The sequence below is a fragment of the Callithrix jacchus genome, chromosome 13 (genome assembly GCF_049354715.1).
Source record: "Callithrix jacchus isolate 240 chromosome 13, calJac240_pri, whole genome shotgun sequence".
Lineage (NCBI taxonomy): Eukaryota > Metazoa > Chordata > Mammalia > Primates > Cebidae > Callithrix > Callithrix jacchus.
Window position 1 is genome coordinate 48,710,158 of NC_133514.1, and position 16,447 is coordinate 48,726,604.

Here is a 16,447-nt window from a genome sequence, read left to right on the forward strand (position 1 = left end):
TTGCCCACCAGAGGACATTTGGCAATGTCTGGAGACAGTTCTTTGGTTACCATAACTGAGGACAAGGGTGTTACTAGAAGGCATCTAGTGGGTAGAAGCCAGGAATGCTACTGAATCTCCTACAATGCACAGCATCTCACAGCAAGAAATTATCCAGAACAAAATGTCAACAGTTCTGAGGTTGTGAAATCCTATTTTAAAGCAGTACTATCTAGAAAACAAAATTTGGTAACAGCATTCTTTCATCAAGTATTTACTGAACAGTCATCATGCAGTTTCTGCATCAAGCTCTGTCCTAAGTGCTGAAGAGTGTAATACACATAATTACTTCATGTCCAGATGGCCTAGCAAGGATCTCAAGAACAGCCGAACAAGTTCACCATGACTGGAATTTTCACATTTTTTCTAAAAACTCACCTCCAAGGCCTGCATTCGTTTTAACAGCATTTTATTTTCATTGTTCTTGATCTTTTCTTCGTAAAATTCCCGAAATGTTTTTTTGTAGACTAGTTTCATATTGTATTTCTTTGCCATTCTGTCCAAAAAAGAATACTTAATGAAAAAGCTTCCAAAATGTTTGTAATTCCTCAACTGACTTTTGTACAACAGTGACATCTTCTGGACTTAACTAAAAAAGCTACCATTTCCTATAAATTCACAATAGAGTAATAAAAAAATGAATCAAAAATAACATATCATACCTAAAAGAAATATGCATTCTAAATCTCAGGGCGTTTCAGATAGCTCTTTTAGTATAACACATAGGTCAGGAAGCAAATGAAAGAGTCTCTGGAGCGATGAGATAGGGAAGAAGAGCTATCTTCTTTTCTACTGGTTCCATTTTACTTTACGTGATCTCTCATAGCAGCACTGAAAATAGCTGCTGACTTCTTTCTTAAAGATTCACTTTCATCTCTGGACATCTCTGGCAAGAAACACTATTAATTTTTCCCCATCATGGACTGCTTCTTTGTGTGTTTTTTTTTTTTCCTTTTTACTTGCAGGTTTCTTTTTTTTAAAACCCAACTTTTAAACTTCAAGATTCTGAAGAGTTCGGCCCAGAGCCCTACTCTCTTCCACCTCTGAGCTATCTGTAGTTCAACTCTCTCTAGTCGCTCACTGATTGTACTGCTTATTAAAAATCTTCACCTGCATGTGTCACTGGCACTTTCTAACTTCCCACATCTAAGGCTGAACATCACTACTCTTTTTCTGCCAGTGTCTGCCATTTCAGTAAATCAATCTAATGATCCATGCCATCTCCCCCTCTTTTACCCACTGTGCTCAACACACATCACTAAGTCCTCTCTACTTTACCTAGAAAATATCAATTTCAAATAGGTCCACTTCTTACTTCCTGCATTTGGCACAATCCTGCTGCTTCAGTCACAATCACCACTTAGTGGTACCAGTCCAAAAACTCATTTTGCTTGTCCCCTGCTTCCATTCTTAACTCTCCCTCAATGAATATTCCAGTCGCAGCCAGATTAAGCTTTCAGAAATATGGACCTGAGTCATGTCACTACCTTCCTTAACACTCTCCACTGGGCTCCAATGCACTCAGGACCCAGAAGATGGTCTCTAAGATATTCATCTGTAAAGGAATGCTGTCTCATTTTGGGACATCCCCCATGATCGGTCATGATGGGCCTTCTTTCAGCATCCTGGACTAGCCTGGAGTTCCCACTGCAAGGCTCTCACACACACTGTCCTCTTGTCAGGAGCATTCTTCCCTCCAGTCTTCAGCTGCCCACCTACTATTCTATCCTTTAGATCCTGACTCAAACATCACTTTACAAGTGTCTTCCTTAAATCTTCAATTATATTAGGTCTCTCTGTTAGACTCTCAGGTATTTTTTTTTCCTCACTGCATTTGCCAAGTTTATAATTACGTATCTGTAGACAACAAGAGGGTATCTGGCGATGACTCCAGGCAGCACATAAAACAAGAGTGGAAGGGAGGGAGGAAATCCTGAAAGTTAGGTGGGAGGGCTTGTATACAGGGTGGCATTTGAGGAGATAGGGTAAGGGCAAATGCTGAGGGGCTGTTGAGGTTTCTATATAAGAGATATAAATAAGGCAGGATTCTGTTACTTCAATTAACCCTACTTGGAAAGGCAACATGAGAAAAGTAATTTTTTTATTCCAGGCAGTGCATTTTCTTTTGTAAATCTCTAAAATAAGCCCTTAGAAATGAAACCAAGTTTTAAATCTAAAAAAATAACATGACTCAAAGAATTGAGACCCAGTTTGAATAGGTTTTGCCACATAAAAAACTTATTTCTGTTCAGTTTCTTAATGAAATGGCAAAAAGGCATCTCAAAAACCCCTGCACATTTTCATATTCTATTTCCTCCAATACTGTTTCAATAATCTTTCAAAAAATCAGATATTAAAGTGATGACTTAGGTTTACCATCATTAGGCAATTTCAGTTAAAACAAAAAAAGAAGACTGCTAGTTCTTGCTTAGCACTTAAAACAAATCTTTTGTTTTATTCCTTTGAATTATACTAAAATCACCAAGTCAGTTAACTAAAATCTCAAGCTAACATATTAAACATACTCAACAACATTCCACAATTAAGTTCTTTTTAAAATAAAGTTGAAGAGCAATAACATTTCCCCGAAGTTTATTAGTTTTAAAAATTAAAAACTAAAATGAAATCAGTATTTTTAAATTTTGTAAATGGTTTATACTTACAAAATTATGCACAGTACTTTCCTCATGTTCAGTCACAATACTACTTGGCTTTCTTATATTATTAAATAAGCTATTATAAAACTCCTGAAAATAATGTAGCCCTAACTTTACAGACTGAGTTACAAATCAAATAATCACCAAGCAAAAATAAGCAGACAATAACCTTCTTCTTTTACTCAGTTAATATTTAAAACAAAGATTTTTGTTTTAAAAAGTAGAAAATCAAGTTCAATCAATCATGACATGGCCTACACTTAAGCTGACTTTTTTAGTCTCCCCATCAGGGAAACTCTGGAAACCAAGTTGTAGTCACAAGGCCTTAAAGCCTTACCTGATAAGGCCCAGTTATCACCAGATTTTCCTGTGTCTACAGTTTGTCAGGACTTCTAGGAATTCAGACACATGGGAGAATACATTCCTGAATCAGGATTTTATCATCAACATTGCCTGTGAGACACAGGCAATTTCAAAGCTATAGTAAAATGCAAACAACTTTTAATACTCGTCTCTGTCAACAAGAAGATCTTTGATTTATGAAGACTCATTGTTTATCATCAAAGTTTCCAGCAGTCACTAAAAAAAAACTTTTGCTATTTGCAGTGTCAGGCATTTTGCGCCACAAGCTGAAGGCAACTGGCCCCCTTTTTCACCCATAAGATCAAAAAAGTCCAGGAATGAAGGAAAACTAATTAAGTTAGGCTATATAAGACCTATGGCACCAATTCCCTAGATGTGAGGCTAGTCTTTTTTTAAAAAACAAATAAAAAACAAAAGAAAAAATAAGATTGTACTTTTTCTTAGGCCCCCATTTAAAATAAAAGTAAAAGAAATACTGCTTTTCCCCCTTTTTCTTTCCCTTAAGACAAAAAGAAAAGAGTGAACAGATTAATGACTTCTTACTCATTTAGTAATGGAAAATAGACCAAGAATTCAGGGACATCCACAACACCTTCCAAGTTGAAGTCATATTTGCAGCCAAATAAAGGATAATCTCCTTTCTTCTGAAATTTCACAGTATATATTTCATTTCCAAATGATTCTGTTTCTGAAGCTTCAAGGCGTCTTCTATCAAGGTTATCCCCCAAACAAAATAAAAAGATTAAAATTGTGATTAGACTTCTTTTGATCAGACTATGCATGTGAAAAACGACATGATGCACATTTGATTAGCTTTTTAGTTAGATCTGGGCTACATTTTTTTTTTTTTTTAAAGTGACAGGATCTTACTCTCTCAGGCTGGAGTGTGTTGGTGTGATAACTCACTACAGCCCCCAACTCCTAGGCTCAGCCTCTCCAGTAAGGACTACAGGGGCATGCCACCATCCCTGGCTAATTGGGAAATTTTTTTGTAGAGACAAGGTCTCACTATGTTGTCCAGGCTGGTCTCAAACTCCCGGCCTCAAGCAATCCTCCTGCCTTGGCCTCCCAAAATGTTGTGATTATAGGTGTGAGCCACTGTACTCTCTTGATCTAAGCTAATTTTAAGAAGCAATATACTAAAAGATCACTAACAGTCACACCAATAAAATTAAGCTGGAAGTAGGTATCATTCTGTCTCATGACAGCTGTTAAGTCTCTATGCCTATGTGTCTGACCTGCAGTTTGTCTATCACTGTAACTTAAGTCTCTAGCTTACACATAAAGATGATCTTTTAAAAGTTCATCTGTAAATTTGTCTTTTGAACTTAAATTCTGAATGTCTACTCAAATATCTTATGAAAGTGTTCAACATTTATTTAAAATAGCATATTTTTATAAAATCTCTCTCTGATAAATATTTGCTACTTAATCCTGAATATTTCATAAACCACAATATATTTAAAAACACTTACATCAATTCAAAGCTATTGGGAGTAGTACCAATAAAATAGCCCCCAGGGCTAAGTCGCTCACATGCATTTCTCAGCATCATGTCGGCCTGCTCATAGGACTCAAATGAGTAATGACAGACAAACTGACAACTGCAGATGTCAAAACACATTTGTGGGTCACGAAATTTGTCAATCAGAAGTTCCTGAAACCAAATAAAATGAGTTAAGATTTTCAGGTAACTACAACACAGACTAAACACTTTTTTAGTAAATTAATTTCTAGAATGTTAGGTTTTTCCTTTTCCTCACAATCTTCAACCTATCTTTTCCCTTTATTGTGATTAGACTTATTTAGATTATCCTTTATTGTGTACAATAAAGAACACATGAAAATCATGCATGTATTCTAGTTTAATAGAATAATTTGATTCTCAATTATTCTACTTAATACTGAATATTTCATAAATCACAATGTATTTAAAAGCACTTACATCAATTCAAAGCTATTGGGAGTAGTACCAATAAAATAGCTCCCAGGGCTATTTTTTCCCAGTATTTAAAAACCGAGGAATTCTGAAATCATGTTTAAAAAATATATCAAATTATAACAGTTCAAGTTGATCCTTTCATCACTTGATAGCTAAAATAAAATGACATTCAACAATAACTTGGATTAAAAAACAACACCTGACCTTTGGTGTTTTTTAAAAAACGCAAAAATGTTTTAAAGATATTACAACTTTCTGGCAGTATACTCCCATTTATTTCTTTCACTTTCAAATTTCAAACAAAATGTGTATGATTAAAGGTATCTTTAACAGTTCAATGAGCCAGTAAGTCAATGAAGAACAAAAAGTTCACGGTGAGACTTTCACCCCTGAAGTGCCTCTGTAGATCTTTACAAGAAATTCAGAAACAGGTGGAAGGTAGAAAAAAATAAACAGGCTCTGATATGTTAGGGAACTAATAAGGTGAACAAAACAAAGTATAAGTTCAGTTATATTTCAAAATACTGGAAAATAAATGCTGTCCAAACAAACAGAAAAGCAACTAATTTCAATTCAAATTATTAAAAGCAAAAAATTACAAGTGTTCAATGAATTATTTAAGGGAATTCATCACAACAGAATTTCCAGTCAAAAGTAAAAATGCATGTCCCAAGATTTTTAAAGTTTCAAAACACATTTTAAAAAATGGGTGGCTGGGAACCATGACTCATGCCTATAATCCCAGAACTATGGGAAGCGGGCAGATCACTAGAGCTCAGGAGTTTGAGGACAGCCTGTACAACATGGCAAAACCCTGTCTCTACAAAAAGAACACAAAAATTAGCTGGGTGTGGTGATATGTGCCTGTAGTCCCAGCTACTCAGGAGGCTGGGAGGCAGAATAATTGCTTGAGCCTGGGAGGCAAAGGTTGCAGTGAGCTGAGATCATGCCATTGCATTCCAGCCTGGGTGACAGAGCGAGACCCTGTCTCAAAAAAACAGAATAAAAATTTTTGTTACAAAGTAAAAAATGAGTTGATTTTTAAAACAAATTATTTATCCAAACTAAAAATGTAAAAACTAAATCAACCAAAGAAACTGTACCTTTGAGCAGTCAGCAGTTATAAATTCTGCACTGAAAATATATTCACTATCACGACGATTTTTCATGTCCTCATACCGCTGCTGACACTGTTTGATAGAAACATCAGCAATATCTGAAAGGATGAAAGGATATTAGTAAGTATCAAGACAGAATGCCAGAAATCTAGACCTTGATCTCAACTGATAAACTCTAGCATGGAAGTCAGCCTTAGTAACAGTAAAAAGGTTTTATTTCCTTTAAAATAAAAGGGCTTTGTTCTGATGCAAATACCCTATCAGTTTTCAAAAGGAACTAAAAGCTTCTCAATAGGTACTCCTGCTAGAAAAATTCTAACATGATTTTTAAACACTTATTCAAACTAAAAAGCAGAAAGTTATATTCCAATCTGAATTCTAAAACCTAACATTACTAATAAGCCCAATTTTGGAAATACAAAGTGTATATTTTAATAAAAAAAGTATATAAAATTAATGTGCAAAAATCACAAGCATTCGTCTACACCAATAACAGACTTAAAGAAAGCCAAATCAAGAACGAACTGCCATTCACAATTGCTACAAAAAGAATAAAATACCTTGGAATACAATTCACAAGGAACGTAAGGGACCTCTTCAAGGAGAACTACAAACCACTGCTCAACGAAATCAGAGAGGACACAAACAGATGGAGAAACATTCCATGTTCATGGTTAGGAAGAATTAATATCGTGAAAATGGCTATACTGCCCAAAGTAATTTACAGAATCAACGCTATCCCCATCAAGCTACCATTGACTTTCTTCACAGAACTGGAAAAAACCACCATGAACTTCATATGGAACCAAAAGAGAGCCCGCATAGCCAAGTCAATTCTAAGCAAAAAGAATACAGCGGGGGGCATCACACTACCGGATTTCAAACTATACTACAAGACTACAGTAATCAAAACAGCACGGTACTGGTACCAAAACAGAGATATAGACCAATGGAACAAAACAGAGGCACCGGAGGCAACACAACATATCTACAACTATACAATCTTTGATAAACCTGACAAAAACAAGCAATGGGGAAAGGATTCCCTGTTTAACAAATGGTGTTGGGAAAACTGGCTAGCCATGTGCAGAAAGCAGAAACTGGACCCCTTCCTGACACCTTACACTAAAATTAACTCCAGATGGATTAAAGACTTAAACATAAGACCTGGCACGATAAAAACCCTAGAAGGAAACTAGGCAAAACTATCCAGGACATAGGAGTAGGCAAGGACTTCATGAACAAAACACCAAAAGCATTGGCAACAAAAGCCAAAATAGACAAATGGGACCTAATGAAACTCCACAGCTTCTGCACGGCAAAAGAAACAGTCACTAGAGTGGATCGGCAACAAACAGAACGGGAAAAAATGTTTGCAGTTTACCCATCTGACAAAGGGCTGATATCCAGAATTTACAAAGAACTCAAACAGATTTATAGGAAAAAAACAAACAAGCCCATTCAATAGTGGGCAAAGGATATGAACAGATACTTTACGAAAGAAGACATATATGAGGCCAACAATCATATGAAAAAATGCTCATCGTCACTGGTCATCAGAGAGATGCAAATCAAAACCACACTGAGATACCATCTCATGCCAGTTAGAATGGCGATCATTAAAAAATCTGGAGACAACAGATGCTGGAGAGGATGTGGAGAAAAAGGAACACTTTTACACTGTTGGTGGGAGTGTAAATTAGTCCAACCATTGTGGAAGACGGTGTGGCGATTCCTCAAGGCCTTAGAAATAGAAATTCCATTTGACCCAGCAATCCCATTACTGGGTATATATCCAAAAGACTTTAAATCGTTCTACTATAAGGACACATGTACACGAATGTTTATTGCAGCACTGTTTACAATAGCAAAGACCTGGAATCAACCCAAATGCCCACTGATAATAGACTGGATTGGAAAAATGTGGCACATATACACCATGGAATATTATGCAGCAATCAGAAATGATGAGTTTGTGTCGTTTGTAGGGACATGGATGAATCTGGAGAACATCATCCTCAGCAAACTGACACAAGAACAGAAACTGAAACACCGCATATTCTCACTCATAGGCGGGTGATGAAAAATGAGAACACATGGACACAGAAAGGGGAGTACTAAACACCGGGGTCTATTGGGGAGAAAAGGGGAGGGCCAGTGGGAGGGGGAGTTGGGGAGGGATAGCCTGGGGAGAAATGCCAAACGTGGGTGAAGGGGAAAAGGAAAGCAAAGCACACTGCCATGTGTGTACCTACGCAACTGTCTTGCATGCTCTGCTCATGTACCCCAAAACCTAAAATCCAATAAAAAATAAAAGAAAATAAAAAAAATAAAAAATAAAATAAATAAATGTTATTTGCCCTTTTCTCCCCTCCACCCCCCCACTCCCCCACCGTTTTTGAGACAGAGTCTTGCTCTATTGTCCAGGCTGGAGTACAACGGTGTGATTGTGGCTCACTGCAACCTTTGCCTCTGGGGTTCAAGTGATTTTCATACCTTAGCCTCCCGAGTAGCTGGGATTACAGGTGTGTGCCACCATGCCCAGCTAACTTTTTGTATTTTTGGTAAAGGACAGGATTTCACCATGTTGGCTATGCTGGTCTCAAACTCCTGGCCTCAAGTGATCCATCCTCCTTGGCCTCTCAAAGTGCTGGGATTATAGGCATGAGCCACTGTGCTCAGACTGCCCTTTTCCCTGTTTTAAGGTTCATACTGATGATGCAAAGGCAACGTTAGGTAAAACACTGGGATCTTATCACAAATACAAAGTAGCAGCACTAAATAGTACTGGCAGTACTTGATGTATTCTTCACCACTATACAATAGGTAGGGGGGAAAAGCCAGTTTTACTTAAGAATGCCCTTGATAAAGCAGTGAAAATTAATTTTATTAAACCTGGGCTCTTGAATACACACTTTAAAAAAATGTTGTGTGATGAAATTGGAAGTAACAAAACATTTCTGCAACCTAACAAAGTTTGACAGTCATCTTCAAGAATAGTACTAATATACCTGTTCTGAGTTTTGAGCTGTACTGGCCATATTTTTTCTCAGAAAATCATTTTGACTTGAATGACTAACAAACTATGGTTATGCAGACTTGATTATCTGACACACATTTTCTTGAAAATGAACAAAGTGAGCCTGTCACTTAAAGCAAAGTTCCCCAACCCTCGAGCCACAAACCACTACCGATCCATGGCCTGTGAGGAACCAGGATGCACAACAGGTGAGTGGCAGGCAAGCTAAGTAGCACACTCCTTATGAGAATCTAACACCTGATAATCTGAAGTGAATTCCATCCCCTGCTTTTGCGGAAAAACTGTCTTCCATGAAACCAGCCCCCGGTGCCAAAAAGGTTGGGGACTGCTGATTTAAAGGAAAACAATGCACAGTGTATTTGTTGCCAAAAGTAAAACTGACTTTCAAGAACTACAATCCTGAAAAACTTGTACTGATCACTGTGTGACGAACTTCTTCCCAACAGTTTTCTGATTGGCAGTGATTTTTTGATTCTCAACAATTACAAGATCTGCATAACCTTAGTGAACAATATTTTCCAAATACTGCAAAATCATGCAGGAAGTACAAGACAGATCAATGGATTTTAATGTTATACAGTATAAAAAGTTCATGAGTAAGGTTTCAGATTCCATATAGTAACTACTATTTAAGAAACTACTATTTATTGAGTTTTGACGTAGTAACAAATAGGAATATCTACAATTATCAAAAAAGGCTATTTAAATACTCCTTTATTTTACAGCTACTTATCAATCAAAATAAAATCACAACATAATGGATGAAGATACAGGTGTGAGAATCCAGTTGACTCCTGAAATTCCAGACTCTAAAGGGATTTTCAAAAATGTAAAAGCCAGCCTTCTTACTAAATTTTATTTGAATGAACTAAAAAATATTTTCAAAATTCTCAGCTTTAATTTCTAATATAGAAAATATCAGTAGCTACTTACCATAATTACATACAAAAAAGCTTTCTGGGATCCTCAGTAATTTTTAAGTGTACAGGGCTTATAAACCAAAAAATTTGAGAGCTGCTAATTTAGGCAGTACTTCAGTAGTAGGGCTATATATCTCTTTTAACTCACCACATCAGAAAGACGCTGATGTCTGCTTGTCCCACTTCAGTGTTAAGACTGATCACTGGGCTAAGGTAATTGATTCATTCATTCATTACATTCCTATCAACTTTCCCCCTAATGGCTTCAGCAGTAGAAATAAATTATTGCTTAGAGCTATCATTTCATCGAGACTGAAAAAATGATTTTCTAATTCTATCATTTCTCCTCTATTTATTTGATTAAAAAAAAAAAAAAAAAAAAAAGGAATTGCCTTTTTCAACCATCTGATTACAAATGTTTGATTCCCTCCCCTTAATTTATAAGTTTCAGAATAGTAAGTTTCTTAGCAACCTCCAAGGGTGAACAATGTTTTTTCTTGATTCGATGTGTCCAACTGCTATTTTTTTTTTTAATGTTCAAATTGTTCTATTTTAGCCAATGGAAACCTTTTCTGCCCTTTAGACATGACTCCAATCACCTTAGATAGCTTCATTCCTTTTGGGAAGGAAAAGTTATCCCAAGCTTATTAATCAAATCATAAAATGACGAGGAAAGTCTTGCAACTAAATTTTTTTTTTTTTTTTTTTGAGATGGAGTCTTGCTCTGTCACCCAGGCTGGAATGCAATGACTCAATTTCAGCTTACTACAACCTCTGCCTCCCGGGTTCAAGTGATTCTCATGCCTTAGCCTCCTGAGGAGCTGGGATTACAGCTCTGTACCACCACGCCCAGCTATTTTTTGTATTTTTAGTAGAGACAGCGTTTCACAATATTGGCCAGGCTGGTCTCAAACTCCTGACTTCAAGTGACCCATCCACCTCGGCCTTCTAAAGTATTGGATGACAGGCGTAATCCATAGCGTTTGGCCCTAATTATTTTGAAAACCCTATCTCATGCATAGTCCCAGATATCTTGCAATTAGATATGATCCTCATTATTCTCCACTTGCCTGACTACAAATTATACTATCCCATACTATTATTTATCTTACCAGTGCAAACCAGCTTGTTAATTCTTCCTTTTTTCCATTTGAGCAAATCTCCACCTTTACCACATCCCAGGTCCAAAACAGTGATATCATGTTTTTTCTTCTGTCGTATCTTTTCCAAAAATTCTCCTAAAAGAGAGAAATCAGTAACAATAAACTACCTCTTCTTCAATTTTACTCAAATATAAACTGTTACCTCTACTAACCTACTATCTTTGTCCAACATTAACATAAATTATCACACACCCATTTATGTAGTTGATTTGTAACTTTTGATAAGTATCTAAAAATATGACTAAGGGTTGATTAATCTGATCTTCTATCATTAAAAAGTATGTTTCTGATGTTTTGGAAAATTAAGGCTGGATTTTGAATGTTACTTTCAAAAATAAATTTTAAATAGCAGATATTTAGAATTCGAATTAGTACAACACAACACAATACTAGATCAAAATGAGAGAAGAAGCTAAGTAACAATGAGAAAAACTATTCATAATATTTTGGTAGCTGTCTCTTTCCATAGCTAGGTGTTTACCTTAGTATACAAATAAGTAAATAAATGTTGTTATGGAATGATAAAAGAGCTTGATTATTATCAAAGATGTCAGGCTTACTACCAAGAGAAATGTAAGAACTAGTTTAAAAAAAAAAAAAAGCACTATGTCTTTTAGTTTTAGCAATATCAGAATTTGGTAGACCCCAGTCTACTAAATGATATTAACAGCAACAGATAAAAGCAGTAAGCCCACAAATATCAATAGACAAATTGTTCAAACAGCAATTAAAGGTTTATTATTCTCAGGCAAGTTAAGTATTCAACAATTCTAAAATTTGATATAATATTGAATCCTAGATCAATTTTCCTTGTCTTTATCACTGAGCTTAACACTTTCTAGCTCAGGTGTATACTATTTTGATGGTTAAAATATCCTGTACAAGTACTTTCGCTGTTTGCAGGACCTCAATGTCAACAGAAGCACAAGTGTTCCATAATATTTAACTTTCTGCCATGAATCTTAATAGCATAAAAATACTGAAAGATTAAAAAACAGCAATTATAAAATCTGTTTCTATACAGTAAGACTAATGAGAAAGGAAATCATCAAGAAACTCTTTCAGAAGAGCCTTGATCACATTCAAGAACTGTAGACAACTGTCTAGTTACCAAGCTACAAGCACCAAGAAGAAAGACAATGAATGACAAAGAATGAGTCTTGAGAAAGGAAAATGCCAGAGACAACACATGGCACAGGTCACACTGACTGCATTAGGACATTAAAGACAGGTGCAGACAGCAAAGCATACATCAAGAGAGCTGCTAGAACAGCTGAAGAATGAATACCCTGTATATTCTGAGAGAAAATTTTGCCAAGTCTGACTCCAGTCCTTTAAAAAAAATACCTCTTTTCTGATTATAAAAATAATACACGTAACAACATGGAAAATATGAACTCAAAAAAGTTATTCAATAGAAAACATGAATAATAATTCATAATCAAATCCAATAAGTTATCTGCATCACTGAAGATAATGAAGGAAGAGAAAGGCTGAAAAGAAATTAGGATGGGGGTCAAGCGAGAACCTTGTGAGTAAAGGCTGAAAATGCCATTACATTAATCCTAAAAAAAACCCAAACACTCATTTAGCCTAAGCTGACACACGGCAAAGTCAAATAAACCATATATTAACATATGAATGTTAAAAACAAATGAATGTGTTCAAAATAAGCCTAGTTAGTCCTATTCCCAGTACTTCTCAGAATGGGTAATTTCTCTTTGAAAATTAGTAAATTATCATCAAAACTAGTAGGAAAAACCACTTGATTCTTCCCAGCATAATTAAGAAGGCATCCTCATTTCTTCTCTGACTGGCTTGAAAAAAAAAATCTTTATTATGAAAAATTTTAAAACACAGTGACTTTTTAAAGTTCATATAGAGAGCAATAATTATATTCCTTTTTTTACCCTATCTTATGGTACTGAAAAGAACTGTATTCTGAATCATGTTTTTTTCTGCTCACTTTCATTTTAATTTCAGAGGTGAGTTTCCATAGATAAAATGTTGGCTCAATAAAATTGAATGTCTGTCTATCCTCAGGGTAATACACATGATCTTTATCAACTAACTGAAGGCCTAGAGGTAAAAAAATCAAGATACTGCCTATTTCTTGACTTAATGAAACCTGAATGTTTAACCAACAATATGCAGCTGCTCCAAAACTATCACAGTGAAATAAAATCATTACTTAATAGTACTAGGTAATCTTAATTAAGGTGCCTTAAAAAAGCATATTGCCTTCTGAAAGCCTGATTAACATAATCAATTAAACACTCAGTAAAATCTTACACAATCAACCAAAAATAAATATTAAAAGAATTTATCTTCAAGACCTTGTCTTGGCTCTAGCTTGATAGAGTGAGTCTATCAAGGTTTGATAATTAAATGAACAGTAATTAAAAACTCAGTAGCTTGGTGTTGGTTAAACCAGGGGGGAGAAAAAAAGGAAACATAAGCTAAAATGAAAAATTGCAAGCTAAACAGCAAAAAACAATCATACCAATGAGAACACTTTTCATCCAATTATTAAAGTTTCTTAGGTAAAAAATACGACTTTGACTACGCTTTTCCAAACCAATTTCCTGAAGTTCATTGTAATGGGCAGCCACGGCTGAGCTGTGTCCTTCTTCTAGATTCTGAAAATAAAAGAAAATAGAAAAAATCAAAGATCAGAACATGGTAAAAATAAGCCTCAGAACATCTGACCTGTGAATGGATAAACTACTACTAGAATTAGTAAACTTCACTAAGTAATGGCAATTAACCACAGAAGTCTCACTCATTATCATTAGACATAAGATTTGTTTTCTGTGCCCCTATATATCAGTCCATTTTAATGCTGCTGGTGAAGACATACCCAAGACTGGGTAATTTATAAAGAAAAAGAGGCTTAACGGACTCACAGTTCCATGTAGCTGGGGAGGCCTCAGAATCATGGTGGAAGGTGGAAGGTGAAAGGCAGGTCTTACATGGTGGCAGGCAAGAGAAAATGAGAGCCATGTGAAAGGGGAAACCCCTTATAAAACCATCAGATCTCATGAGACTTATTCAGTAACAGGAGAACAGTATGGGGAAGAGCACACTTGATTCAATTATCTCACACCAGGGCCCTCCCACACATGTGGGAATTATGAGAGCTACAATTCAAGATGAGATATGAGTGGAGACACACCCAAACCATATTCCCCTATTTTGAAAAACATCTCTAGGTTTAAAATTTTCATTTTGATCTTTCATCTGTATAATTTTGGTGTCAATGTTTTAATAAACCCAGTACTCTTCCAGAGTTCTAATTTATTCAGTTCAATAAATGATAGTCAGGGTTCAGTATTTCTACAAGGGAATAAAATAGGAATAAGCTATAATTATATTATTATAAATCTGTTGTGACAATTAAATAATGTATGTAAAGAGATTAGGGCTGGGCACAGTGGCTCACACTTGTAATCTTAGCACTTTGGGAGGTCCAGGCAGGAGGATCACTGAGGTTAGGAGTTCAAGACCAGCCTGGCCAACAAGGTGAAACTCCATCTCTACTAAAAATATAAAAATGAGCTGGGCATGGTGATGCACACCTGTAATTTCAGCTACTTGGGAGGCTGAGGTAGGAGAATCACTTAAACCCTGGAGGTGGAGGTCATGGTGAGCCGAGATTAGGCCATTGCACTCCAGCAGACAGAGTGAGACTCTGTCTCAAAAAAATGAAAAAAAAAAAAAAAAAAAAAAAGAGAGAGAGAGATTAGAATTCAGTGTTTCAGTTGTTAGTGATTTCTATTATGATAATGCCATTATTTATGTTACATATAACCCAACAGTTTTCAATTTTGTGCTTCCTGAGGCCCTAGGAATCCTGTAAAATTGACATGATAGGTAAAGGGCTTCAGATCTTCCTCCTTCCCTTTTCAGCTGAAGTGCTAAATCTCACTGATACACTGAAAGGCCTTTCAGCAAATCCTTCCTCCATTTTATATAACAGGTTTAAGTGTTAAGATTTTCACTAGAAAAAGGGGTTCTGGGGCTAGTAAAAGTTTGAAAACTATGTTTAAAATACAAGCTCCTGGCCAGGCGCAGTGGCTCACACCTGCAATCCCCAGCACTTTGGGAGGCCAAGATGGGTGGATCACAAGGTCAGGAGTTCAAGACCAGCCTGGCCAATACGGTGAAACCCCATTTCTACTAAAAATACAAAAATTAGCCAGGTGTGGTAGTGGGCACCTGTAGTCCCAGCTACTTGGGAGGCTGAGGCAGGAGAATTGCTTGAACACAGGAGATGGAGTTTACAGTGAGCCAAGATCACACCATTACACTCCAGCCTGGGTGACAGAGTGAGACTGTCTCAAAAAATACAAGCTCCTCTCTGTTACAAGAATTCATACTCCATTAATGACAAAAGCCTCACTTATTAGACTTCCCTCATAAGGGTCAATGGTAGAATTTTATTCACTCATTAAAGTACTCTTTTCCTCTAACTCCAGATTCTGCCTCAAATTCCTTTCTAATGTGCTATTTCCAGAAGAAAGTAACTTGCTCTATGATATCCTTGCTAAATATTAGGCACTTGCATTCACTTAACTAAAACTGTATGTTAAATACATTAATAAAAAGTTGAAAACAGTTTAAGGAATTACATTAAAGAGATGTTAAGCCAGGTATGATTTTAAAAGTTATCCCTTTAATTGATAACTTCTGACAAAAAAACTGTAGATGAACACCTAATAAAAAAGGAAAATAGGTAAATCATTTGGATGTCATACTCAAGTCTTTTTAAAAATACCAACAAAGAGCAAACTAGCTTTCAGGTTTCTAGTTACAGGAGGAGAGGACTGTTTATGCTCAGGAGGTTGAGGCTGCCACAAGCTATGATTGCACCACTGCACTGCAGCCTAGGTGACAGTGCAAGACCCCATCTCAAAAAAAAAAAAAAAAAAAAAAATTTCTAGCTAAGTAAGATTCTAAAATAAAATAACGATGATCTCATTAGAGAATAAAAACAAACAAAAACCAAAAAAAATTTATCTAATTAGCAGGTGATGTTGCAACTTAACAAAAATCATAAGAGTTAAAAGCCTACTCTGTCTTAAGACCATATCTATTAAAAATAGAACATTCTTGGCCAGGCACAGTGGCTCGTGCCTGTAATCCCAGCACTTTGGGAGGTTGAGGCAGAAGATCATGAGGTCAGGAGATTGAGCCATCCTGGCC

The 16,447-nt window shown here is 36.1% G+C and overlaps 1 protein-coding gene across 4 annotated transcripts in view; it reads right to left on the bottom strand.

Moving 5' to 3' along the window:
• RNMT (RNA guanine-7 methyltransferase) overlaps nt 1-16,447 on the bottom strand; it is a 39,655-nt gene that overhangs the window by 17,098 nt on the left and 6,110 nt on the right. For all 4 annotated transcript variants that reach the window (XM_008979435.5, XM_017963836.4, XM_035270477.3 and 1 more), the window contains exons 4-9: nt 13,746-13,881; nt 11,192-11,317; nt 6,105-6,217; nt 4,535-4,716; nt 3,603-3,767; nt 418-535 (exon numbers count right to left, since the gene is read on the bottom strand). In XM_008979435.5, coding sequence (XP_008977683.1) covers nt 418-535; nt 3,603-3,767; nt 4,535-4,716; nt 6,105-6,217; nt 11,192-11,317; nt 13,746-13,881 — 840 coding nt within the window. The remainder of the gene's footprint in view (nt 1-417; nt 536-3,602; nt 3,768-4,534; nt 4,717-6,104; nt 6,218-11,191; nt 11,318-13,745; nt 13,882-16,447) is intronic.